Source organism: Hyaena hyaena, unplaced genomic scaffold (genome assembly GCF_003009895.1).
Source record: "Hyaena hyaena isolate Hyena2069 unplaced genomic scaffold, ASM300989v1 scaffold_216, whole genome shotgun sequence".
Classification (NCBI taxonomy): Eukaryota; Metazoa; Chordata; class Mammalia; order Carnivora; family Hyaenidae; genus Hyaena; species Hyaena hyaena.
The window spans coordinates 2,128,842-2,141,875 of NW_024080848.1; the positions used below are offsets into that span (position 1 = coordinate 2,128,842).

The following is a 13,034-nucleotide window of genomic DNA, read 5'->3' on the forward strand; positions in this document are numbered from 1 at the left end:
GAAAATGAAAAATTATATGCCAACAAACTGGACAATCTGGAAGAAATGGACAAATTCTTCGACATTCACACTCTACCAGAACTCAAATGGGAAGAAATAGAAAATTTGAACAGACCCATAACCAGTGAAGAAATTGAAACAGTTATCAAATACCTCCCAACAAATAAGAGCCCTGGGCCATATGGCTTCCCTGGGGAATTCTACCAGACATTTAAACCAGAGTTAATACCTATTTTTCCCAAGCTGTTCCAAAAAAAAAGAAATGGAAGGAAAGCTTCCAGACTCATTCCATGAGGCCACATTACCTTGATTCCCAAACCAGACAGAGACCTCACTAAAAAAGAGAATTACAGGCCAATATCCCTGATGAACACAGATACAAAAATTCTTAACAAAATATTAGCAAATTGAATTCAATAGTATATTAAGAGAATTATTCACCATGATCAAGTGGGATTCATTCCTGGGCTGCAGGGCTGGTTCAATTTTCGCAAATCAGTCAATGTGATATATCACATTAAAGAAGAAAGGATAAGAACCACATGATCCTGTCAATAGATGCAGAAAAAACATTTGACAAAATACAGCATCCTTTCTTCATAAATACCCTCAAGAAAGTTGGGATAGAAGGAATATACCTTAACATCGTAAAGGCCATACATGAAAGGCCCACAGCTAATGTCATGCTCAATGGGGAAAAACTGAGATCTTTCCCCCCGAGATCAGGAACACGACAGGGATGTCTGCTCTCACCACGGCTGTTTAACATAGCGCTGGAAGTCCTAGCCTCAGCAGAGAACAAAAGGAAATAAAAGGCATCCAAATTGGCAGAAAAGAAGTCAGACTTCCATTTTTCACGGACAACTGATACTCCACATGGAAAACCTGATAGACTCCACCAAAAAACTGCTAGAGCTGATACATGAATTCAGCAAAGTTGCAGGATATAAAATAAATGTACAGAAATCGGTTGCATTTCTATACACCAATGATGAAGCAACAGAAAGAGATATCAAGGAATCGATCTCATTTACAGTGGCACCAAGAACCATACTATACCCAGGAATAAACCTAACCAAAGAGGTAGATGATCTGTATGCTGAAAACTATAGAAAGCTTATGAAAGTAATTGAAGAAGATACAACGACATGGAAAAACAGTCCATGCTCATGGATTGGAAGAACAAATATTATTAAAATGTTGATACTACCCAAAGCGATCTACACATTTAATACAATTCCAATCAAAATAGCGGCAGAATTCTTCACAGAGGTAGAATAAACACTCCTAATTTTTTTAAACATTTAAACATAGACCAATGGAATAGAATAGAGGACTCAGAAATGGGTCCAGAAATATATGGCCAACTAATCTTTGACAAAGCAGGGAAGAGTATTCAATGAAGAAACGAAAGTCTCTTTAGCAAATGGTGCTGGGAGAACTGGACAGCAACATGGAGAAGAATGAAACTGGACCACTTTTATACACCATCCACAAAAATAAACTCAAAATAGATTAAAGACCTAAATGGGAGACAGGAAACTATCAAAATCCTACAGGAGAATACAGGCAGCAACCTCTTTGACCTCAGCTGTTGCAACTTCTTACTTGACACGTCTCTGAAGGGGAATAAAGGCAAAAATGAACTCTTGGGACCTCATCAAGGTAAACAGTTTCGGCACAGCAAAGGAAACAACAAAACTAAAAGGCAACTGACAATGGGAGAAGATATTTGCAAATGACACATCAGATAAAGGGTTAGTATCCAAAACCTATAAAGAACTTACCAAACCCAATACCAAAAAAAAAAAAAAAAACCAAACCAAAACAAAATAAAAACCAGATAATCCAGTGAAGAAATGGCCTGAAGACATGAACAGAGCCTTTTCCAAAGAAGACATCCAGATGGCAAACAGACACATGAAAAGATACTCAACATCGCTCATCATCAGGGAAATACAAATCAAAAGCCACATTAAAATACCACCTCACACTGGTCAGAGTGCCTAAAGTTAACAACTCAGGAAACAACAGATGTTGGTGAAGATTGTGTAGAAAGGGAAACCCTCCTGCAGTATTGGTGGGAATGCAGACTGGTACAGTGACTCTGGAAAACAGTATGAAGGTTCCTTGAAAAATTAAAAATAGAACTACCTTATGACCCACAAATACCACTACGAGGAATTTATCCAAAGGATAAAGGAGTTCTGATTTGAAGGGGCACATACACCCCAATATTTATAGCAGCACTATCAACAATAGCTAAATTATGGAAAGAGCCCAGATGTCCATCAACTGATGGATGGATAAAGAAGATGTGGTATATATACACAGTGGAATTCTACTCATTGGTGAAAAAGAATGAAATTTTGCCACTTGCAGCACTGTGGATGGAACTGAAGGATATCAGGCTAAACAAGTCAGTCAGAGAAAGACACATCATATGATTTCATTCATATGTGGAATTTGAGAAACTTAACACATGACCATAGGGGAAGGGAAGGAAAAATAAGATACAAACAGAGAGGGAGGCAAACCATAAGAGATTCTTAAATACAGAGAACAAACTGAGGATTGATGAGGGTTGGGGATTGGGGGAGTGGGAAAAATAGATGATGGGCACTGAGGAAGGCATTTGTTTGGATGAGCATTGGGTGTTGTATGTAAGTGATGAATCACAGGGATCTATTCCTGAAGCCAAGACTACACTGTGTGTTAGCTAACTTGACAATAAATTTAAGAAAACAAAACAAACAAACAAAAAAAGCTAGGACCTCTTAGAGAAATGAAAATACAAGGTCCAAGATTAGGCACTGGGGAAGCAATCACTGGTAGGAAATGATTTTTAGTTATTTACAGAAATCTGTCAAATGATAAGCAACTTGAATGTTCATTTACCAAAGTTAACCAAGGTCTTATTGTTAATAAGAAAAGAAATTTTTTAGATGAAGTGTAGGCATATAGATGAGAAAGTGACTAGCATTTTGGAGTCTAAGACTGCATTTCTTATGCAGTTTGTTTGTTCATTCATTCGACATATGATTATTAGGTGCCTACTATTAGATGCCACTGTTCTGTGCACTTGCAACCTATCAATGAGCAAAACATATAAACATTTACTCAGTCTTAGAGCCAATCTTGTTCTGTCAGCTGCCAGTTGTGGCAATTCCAATCATACATTCAGGTACTAAAGAGAAATGCCGCCAGGTCAGTGGACCAGCTGGGCCCACTGTAAGGCATACTGGGCTAATACAGTTACCGTCTCCCCAAAAGCAAACAAAGAAAACAAACAAGCAAACAAACAAAAATATATGCTGATTGGTGTATGACAGTGGCATTATAAGACTAATAAATGCCTGTAGGTCTCTTTGGACAAGACTTGGAGGAAAATTTATAGTGTATACTTCTATCAGTGTTTCTGGGCCCTTCCTAAAGGAGCCCCAGGTTTGCCCCTAATCAAGGGCTTTGGGTCTTGAGTCTACACTGTAGCAACAGCAAATCAGGTTAGATTTTTGTCTACCAGACCTAGAGTTTCTTTTTCTGTTATTTAGACTAAAGAATACGCTAGTATTCTTTAACCACCACCAAGATCCCTGTGGACCAAAGCATTCTAATTAACAGTGCACCCCTCCCACCCTTTCTGGTAAATGCTTCCCACCATCACTGGTGGTTAAATGCTGTCCCTTGGCCTCTGCTTCGTGGGGATTGCATCAGCCCCAATGGGATCCTGTACTTTCAGTGCTGTCCCTGGCCTACAAATGAAAGCAGCCGTAGAGATTTTTAAGGATGCTGGTGCTCCCCTCTAGTGTATTTCTCCATACCTTAGTGACAGGAGTGGCTTTTGAGTATTTTTGCTGAACGTAATTGGGGAGTGAGTGTGTAGGTCACCCATGGTAAATGGCAGGTCCCCAAGACTTTGAATTCCCTCCTCCACATGTCAGGGTAGCTCTGGCATTTTATCCTCATTAAACGAAGGTCACCATTGAGTTTGAGTTGTATAGTACGCCAACCAATTAAGCAGTTACCTTCAGCGGCATGAACTAATACCTTAAATCTGGACTCTCTAGCAAGAGCACCCCTATGAATGAACTCAGCCTGATTTAACTGTTATATTTCACCCTTCTTGGTCTAAAACCCTTTGAATCTACTACACATGTTCCCTGAGTCACTGCTGATACAAAGTAGCAAAGTCTTGCAATTCTTTTGGTTGATAAGCTGTTTCCTTCTGGGTCGTAGCATGCACCAGTTCCCCTCCATCATGTCACCATATGACCCTAGTAATGAACTTGACCTGCATTGTTATGAGTCTTATGAGGAATAAGCATTCCTTTTTAAGATCTCACTCCTCATCTATCCCAGATGAGGTTAGTGTAGAGTTTTCAAGTAAAAGGTGGCTTGTCTTGTCAGAGTGACAAGCTACTTCTGCTGGCAATGATGACTCAGGGACTTGAGTTTTAGGATTGTCAGTTTTATCTGGTTCCAACAAAATGTCCCAATTTCAAATTTTCGGATCCTATTCTTTTTTCTAACTTTCACATGAAAAATTTGGCAAGGTGGGCATTCAACTCACAGTGTAATTTAGCAACCTACCCAATAAAATTTGTATTTGATTATCAGCCATATCCATGCTCTGGTAGCAAGAAAATAACAGGATCTTTTAGGGCTATCATGGAATCTCTCTGGGTCTTAGACCATGATGTAAGCCAAGAGTTAAAGGATCCAAGTTTGTCATTTTTGTCCCTAAGTGCTCTGAAGCACTTTGAAGACTCTGTCCCACAACACAGTCCTTGTGGTCTTCCTACTTCGTGGTGTAGCAGCATCCTACATCCTATGGCAAAACTCAGCATTGGGCTCAGTTCCAAGGGCACAGTCAAACCGAGTTCCAAATCCCATCTGTATAGGTCCTTCTTCTGGGACCTTCCAGGAGCCTAATCCATTATCAGTGAGGGTCCAGATAGGAGACAGAAACCACTCCATAAGTTCAACAGGGAAGATTTAATATAAGGAATTGTTCAAAAGAATTATTAATAGTAACACAGTATTACTTAAGGAGGGGAAGAGAGCCTCTAAAGAGTCTAGGAAGAGCAGATAGGGAAGTCACTATGTATAGGGCTGAGACAGAGCAGCCTAGAAAGGAACAAAAGAGAAGAGGACACCCCCATCCTGGGCTAAGGTCCAGACGTCATTGGAAAGATCAGAGAAACCCACCGAGGTGCTATGCTAGAGAAGTTTGCAGCCTAGAGAAGAAGCCTTCCCTTAGGGGATCAGGGCGAGCCATTCATGCTGAGCTGTCATGCTGGGGAACTTGCTGGAAGTCAGCACATGTGGCTTGGGCTGGGAAATGGCCTCTATGGGACCAGAGGAGGATGCCCCCTGGTAGGCGCTGCTCCGTGGAACTTTCTGGGGAGCTGCCTGCGGGACTGGTGCTGGTGAAGCTATCTGGGGGTGAGCACCACTTGGGGTTCCCCTTGGCTGACCACTCAGCACTGCAGGCCTGGGGCAAGGTGGGAGCATCACTGGAGCCAAGAGTCCAGCACCGCTCTCCTGCAGCCCCCCTCCAGTGCCCTCTCTCCACTGACAGCGCCCAGCATCCCAGCAAGGGAGAAATTCCAGTGTCACATGCAGGGCACCAAAGGGTGGATTTGGAGCCCAGAGGCAACAAGTGGGCAATTGCCACACCTTGGCTGGGGGACGAGGCAAACGACCTCCTTCTGTGGGACCTACCCACCTCTGTTCTCGCTGCTTACCCATTGGCTTCTCCCTAGCCTGGCTCTTATCTGTCACATTTCCTCTCAGATCCGCCATTCCTTTCATTCACTTTTAGGGCTAGCCTTTTGAGACTCGAGTCTGAAATTGATTACTTTTCCCTTCCATTTTCTGCTGTCAACCTTTCCCTTAGGCAATCCCACAGAGCTGTCTACCTGATTAAATGAAAGAGGGTGAAAGGGGTACAAGGAAATATGAGGGGGATGTAGAAAATTGGTTAATAAATCAAAACATAATCTGCCATATCTCTATTGAGTAAAGATATTATATTCAAAAGTGCATTTCCATTTAAATGTAGAAATATGGGGAAGCATTCTTAACTTTAGTGTTATGGAAATAACTTTAAATAGCTTATTGGTTACCTCAATGCCTAACTACTAAATTGAGAGAAAATATACTTTGAAATTTAAATATAGTTTCCATATGTCTGGCTTGCTAATTTTTATATAATAAAAAACTTTTTAATGGATGTGTTCCATTTCTTTGTTGGATTTCAAAGTAATGTTAAAGCAAGAATGAAATGATTATAAATATCTTATTATTATGCTCTCACACTGCCAGTATAACAAATGATTTCATATTTTTTGGCAAGCTGGCATTCCTTGCTATAAGCTCAGATGCAACCATTGTGGTTTTTAAAATGTATTTCCAGAATACTTGAAAGTTTATGACATTGCAAATAGTAAGGAATGTTTCCCTTTTGGAGAACTTTAAATTAGAAGGCTAACCCAAGTCAATGACTTTCAAATGAAGGAGTTAAAAACACGTCTAAACATGATATTATCCTGTTTGCTATAGGTTGAAGACCAAGAGCAGTTTTCTCTGTCTGCTCAAAGCAAATCTGAATCAACAAGGGAGCACACAAACAAACAAACGACGCTTCTGGCCCCCATGTTTATTTCCTAGTCAGACCCCAAATGCCCTTACACTGTGTAGCTGCCCTGAATTGCAGGGCCTCATCCCTCCCGACAAGCCGCAGATAACCTCACAGGGACACTGCTTACCCTCCGCCGGTGGTGGCCTTTCCTATCCAGTTTCCATGGAGACAGATCTTGGAAATCATCTAAAAGCAACTATTTTAAAAGGCAGGATGTTAAAATCCTTACGCTGCCTTCACTGATTTGACATCTGCTTTTATCGAAACTGAGACGGTAATCTTAAGACAGCCAGCTGAGAATGAATTCAGTGCTTCATTTCCATCGCTGGAAACCTAAATCCATCTCTGGGCACATAAGGTGACCAAAGTACCCACGCTACCTTTTAATACCAGTCTTTGGGTGTTATTGCTTAGGCAAGACCTGTGCAGCCAACTCACACTTTGGATTTAATTCTATACTTAGAATCTGATTATTTGGCTAAAGGAATGCTTTGAAAAATCAGCATATAGCAACTTTTAAACGTTAAACATCTGTCTCCTAGCGCACAGATGGGCAGTTAGGTGGGTCTCCCTCAGAGTGCGATCTTATCAACTACCATTGTTGCCAGTGGAACCCAAAACGCGGCTGGGGGCAGCAGTGGGCTGCCCCTCAGATGAAATTGAACTACTAGCTGTCTCCAGTGAAACAAACTGTGATTTTCAGCAGTAGCCATAGATGAGATTAGAATCATCCTTACTATCTCTTATCTGGGTCTCCTGGTTCCTAATGGCAAGGGGGAGAGATTATATAGAATATAGGGTAGAACCATGCATCTAAGGGGACTCATGTTTTCAGGGTTTGCAGATTCTAAGAGAAAGCTTACATTTTCTGCATTTATTTTGATAATGATCTTTAGAGCTGTGTTAGCATTTAGGGAAATCTCCTTTTAAGCAGTAATATATCAAAATAATTTGTTTTTTATAGAGAAGATATGATTTACATCACTTCGAATAGGGTAGCCTCAATTACTATTCTTGGAGATCTTAGAGAATGTATCTTGAGGAAATATCCCTTTATCATGCAAGGTCAAGACTCTAGGATAGAACATAGAGATCAGATTTCATTTTTTCTGTTTTTACTTTGTTTGCGATAGTACACACAGAAAATAAGCTCTCAGATGTGTGGTGGTGAGAGACTCGTCTTTTCTAGAGTCAATTTCTCCATCAGTACAATTCGGGTAGCTCCTAGGACTATTGTGATGAAGGAAACAATGTATGCAGAGTTTAGAAAGTGTTATACTGTAGGAATACTATCTGAGGTGTGTGCTCTCTGGGATAATGGTTGGGTTAAAAGAGGCACTACCTTGGTTGGTATTGCTTCTTACATAATGTCTTCAAGCTCTGATTTCCTTACCATAAAACAGTCCCTGCTTTATAAGTTTATTGTGGGGAGAAAAGTGACATAATAAATAAAAGAGCAATCATAGTAACTGGCACATACAAATCATAGGTATTCATATTCTGTTCTTAGTATTATGGTTCGTGTATATAATGTAGAATACTTCTTCAGCATTGAACAATGTAACATTCTGAGCAAAATTTTAAATTCTTCCATGACAATTTTAAAGAGGGGGGTGCTGTCTACAGGGATAATTATTCCAAGAAGATAAAACAGCTTTCTAATACTGTCTTGTGTATGAATCTGAAGTTGACTGTTAACGTATTCAGGAAAGCTTTTATGAGAATTAATTCAAGCAATCAGGAGCAATAAAAGCAATTCTGAGTTAATTAGAGGCTTATCAAGTTAAATGAATAGCGAGGATTTTAAGATTATCTGAATTTGTTTTAAAAAAAAAAACATATCTGAATTAGTAATCTGATAGTGACGCTGCCAGTGTTGGGGTAAGGCTCTTTCGAAGGCACCTGTGGACCCACTGGTACTTCACACCTTCAAAAGTTTGCTGTGCGATTAGGAGGATCAGAAAAGGCTTGCTGTTCGCTTGCAGGCAATTGGAATCATTCAAGGCAACAACTAGATGGTCCTGGGCCAACACTGCCCTCTGGTGTTTGATTTAGGGAAGTGGCAACTTCCCATGGGTAATGGTAGACAATTCTCAAAACCAAAAAGGTATCTCCAGGGACTTCTCCCATCCATTCTCCTCTCTAACCAATCCCCTTGCTAGAAAAGTGTGCACAGGACACCTCCCTTCATTGTCTGGTCCCACTCTTAAGTTAAATTCATTACTTTTGCTAATCTCTCATGCACACATGTATCATTTATACTCATTTTCCTTCTCACCTGTCTTCCAACTATTTGCTTATTAATGCCAAGAAATCTCTCTCTCTCTCTTTCTCTCTCTCCCTCTCTATCCCCACATATCTTTATTTCCCTGTTTCACTCCATGTAAAAGAACAATAATTATGACCATTTGCTGGGGATGAGGAGAGCGACTACATTTGGAGCAAAGTGCAATACTGCTGTAGTTCTGACATAGAGCTCATTACAGAGACAATGCGGTCAGCCTCCAGAACCTTCCAGAGCACACATAAGGTCTTCAGACCCTCCAGCAGACTCTTGGTTCTTCTGTAATTAAGCCTGCTTTGACTCAAGTAAAATCAAAGGATTGACCAGGATTACAGATGGTGGTGTTAGAACATTTTTCAACTGCATTGTTTTTCTGTTTATGGCATTACGGTGCTTCTTAATGGGTCCCCCATTCTACTGTGTCTGGGCTCAGGAACAGTTTCTCTCTGGCTATAAAATCAGCACTTGTGAGCCCGCATCGACCCTATTCGTTTCTCCATTACCTTTTATACATCCCCCTGCTTCGTGTCACTTGAATGAATGGGCATTCCTTGCATTAACCAGAACATGGTAAGTGACTCGACGCTAATAGATACACCCCGCAATCTCTTTGCTTGGCATGGTAGCGGTTTATTTCTCGCTCGGCCGCAGTCGGGCAGGTCAGGTGGCCCTCCTCCATCTTGTGGTTGTGCCGTCTGAAAAGGATGGACTCCAAGCTCCTTGCCCAGGCCAGACAGGGATGGAGGGGAACGACGCTATCTTTGAATTGCCTCGTCTTCAGAGTGACACATATCATTTTCAGTGGCCAAAAGTAGTCACATGGCACCAAACCTAAACTATAAGAGAGTATAGAAAAGTGGAATGGGGGTGGGTAAATAATTGCCACTACACGTTTCCCTCTGCTTTTTTGGTCCGAACCTTGATTTAAATTCTTGTTTTTTTGTTGGCTTGATTTGTTTTGTTTTTGATCTTGAGCACGCCTACTGCCACTTTTCCTTCCCACTTAGCCATCTTTTTTCTTAATGATTCTTTTTCCTCTCCTTCCAAGTCCTCTCCATACTTTAAACAAACCAAATGTTATTTCCGCCCCGAGACTACTTTATCATTCTGACCCTATTTCTTTGCTCTATTATTCTTCTCCCAGACTTGACTTCAACCTCCCGCCCGTGTTTTTCAGGATCTTTGGTTTCCTTGTATAAATTCAACCTGCAAATCTCTACAAAATCGATTTTTTTGAAATCTCTAATTTCATCCAATTGCCATATTTTCTAAGATTTTAAAGTGACTTGCTACTAAGTTACTAAATTCAACTCATCCTGGCCCAGCCTTAATGTACGCTAATTCATTCTTTTCTCCTTGACAAGATTAGTCCCTACAGTCTGATCCCGCTCTATGTGAATATGCAGGAGCACTTGCAGACAGGCATCTGACTTCGTAGCAGTGGAGGCATGTACTTCCTGTTCCAAAGTGTCAGATCCTTCAGGGTCACCTGTGTGGGTCACTTGGTTCAGTGTCCAAATCTTGACCTCAACTCAGGTCAGGATCCCAGGGTCATGAGACTGAGCCCTGAGTTGGGCTCTGTGCTGAGGGTTGAGTGTGGTATCTGCTTAGGATTCTCTCTCTTCCTCTACCCCTCTCCCCAGCTTGTATTCATTCTCTTTCTAAAAAAGCAAAAAACAAAGAAAACAGAACACAGAGTATCAGATCCTTCAGGACCTTGGTCAGGGTGTTTAGCACAGTCCTGGGCATGACATAGCACATAAAAATCTGATGGACTGCATCCTTCGTTGTGAAGTGTGTTCTTTGCAGAATTCAATTTATCTGTGCAATTTAGTTATTATATGAAAAATAATACCAATAAAATGAAGGAACAATAGTATAAATGGAAGCAGCCTTTTGAAAGAGAGAGGAGTAATATATTCCTTCTGGATTGTGGAAGGAAAAATTATCACACTCAGTCACACTATTTGGAGTAAAATTTATATTCGTATTTCGTCCCATTGAATTCATGTTGTTACGATGACCCTCAGCAAATGCATCCAGGAGTCATCTGTGCAGTGGTAACAATTTGCTTACAAGAATTGTTTTCTCATTTTACACAGCTTCCTCCAGCTTTGCACCACAATTTGAAAAGAAGAGTTATAGAGAGATTCAAGAAATCCCTCTTCAGCCAGCAGAGTAACCCTTGCAATTTGAAATCTGAAATTAAAAAGGTACCGTATTCTATATCTAGGAATTCTTCTTTGGCTAACAAAACCACATCGGGGAGTTAAATTTTATGCCTTCTCTGCTTTGTAATTTAAACTCTGTCTTCTATTAAATGCTATTATCCTTGTTTGTTTTGGGCCTGCCAAGCTGCTGTAAAAAAAGGCACCACAAACTGGGGAACTTGTGAACAGCAGCGACTGCTCTCATTCCTGAAAACTGGAAGTCCGGTATCAAAGTGCCAGCGCGGTCCCTTCTGGTGCAAGCCCTCTTCCCAGTAGCAGACTTTTGATTTCCCTCATCCTCACAGGGCAATGGGAGCAAGGAAACTCTGGGGCCTCGTGATCAGGGCACTTTTTTATAAGAGCCCTTCCACGAGGGCTCTGTCTTCATGACCGAATTACCTCACAATGGCTCCCAGCACCATCACCTGGGGGTTGGGTTTCGGCATAAGAATTTGACGGGACACAGACTTTCAGACCACAGCACTGCTTATGATACTAAATCAAGGATATCTCTGCCTCTAATTGTCTCACCTTTATTTCTATGGCCATCATCTCAGAAAGTTGCTTCAGTACGATTGAATGTTTTCTGAAGAAGAAATGTTATTAAGTATCTTGGATTCAAAGTATATTTTAGCCTTTTTAAAAAGAATTCTATATTTTTAAGAGAATCCAATATTTTACTAGAACATTCTCCAGTAAGCCCCTAAATTGAGCTGTACCACCCAAGCAAGTCGTTTAACCATGTGAAGCTGTGATTGTTATCACCTATGGGGGTAGAATGTACCACGGTTGACCCTTGAACACCATGGGGATGAGAGGCGCTGACCATCTGCTCCTGCACCATTGAAAACCCACATATAACTTGTGACTTCCCAAACCTTAATTACTAATAGCCCACTATTGACCGAAAGATTTACCAGTAGCATAAATAGTGGATTAAAACACATTTAGTATATAATGTATTACATACTGTGTTCTTACAATAAAGTAAGCTAGAACAAGAAAATTATAAGGAAGAGGAAATACATTTACAGTACTGCACTGTAAGAAATCCACGTATTTGGACCCATGTAGTTCCAACCCATGTTGTTCTAGAGCTAAATATATTTCTAAGTTTTTCCCATCTTTGACACTCTAGAATCTCCTAGACCTCAGGTGTTAGTAAATATTTCTTTCATACACACAAATATTAAATCACAAAGAGATTAAATCAACCAGTTGGAAAGAAAATTGTCTATCTCTAATTAGCACAACTGGAGAAGAGGAAATCCGTCTGTCCTGGTCGGCGGCCATTTTGATTCAGCCCTTGGAACTGGTCACAAGCTTCCCTTTTCCTGTCCCTGAAAGGCCCCAGACCCAAGCAGTTTGGCCCTGTTGCAATTTTACATATACATTTTAAAAGTTTTATTGTACACTTAAACTTTCAAACCGTCATGCCGCCAATGAACTTTTTCTTTAAAGTTTCTTTTTCCTTTACTGTATCTAACCTTAAGCATAAATTTACTCCTTACTCGGTCAGTATGATGGACTCTTTGATAAGCAATGCAAACAGTATGTGTTTGTTCTGTTGACTTACATCAGTGGTGTCTGCCGATACACACACAGGAGATGGAAAAACAGACACAGCAGCAGGTAAACACACCATAAACCCTACCTCATCCGAGATGAAAGAGCACAATTTCTTTCATGGATTGTGTTGGCAAATAGGGCCAAGGAACAAAGCTCAAGTAGATCAAAACAGAAGTGGATGGGGCTGCAGATATTTATTTTATGATATTTACATATTGTATCACGAATACCAATAAATGTCTTTTAGGATGACAGAGGCTCAAATCTCCCATGAAAATATTACGTGTTGCTAGATTTTCATATACTTATTAAAAATACATGCAGAATA

The 13,034-nt window shown here is 40.5% G+C and overlaps 1 protein-coding gene across 1 annotated transcript in view; it reads left to right on the forward strand.

Moving 5' to 3' along the window:
- Positions 1–13,034, forward strand: part of NEK10 (NIMA related kinase 10) — a 209,022-nt gene that overhangs the window by 179,125 nt on the left and 16,863 nt on the right. Inside the window, exon 32 of the mRNA XM_039242719.1 lies at positions 11,030–11,140. Within this exon, the coding sequence (XP_039098650.1) occupies positions 11,030–11,140 (111 nt within the window). The remainder of the gene's footprint in view (positions 1–11,029; positions 11,141–13,034) is intronic.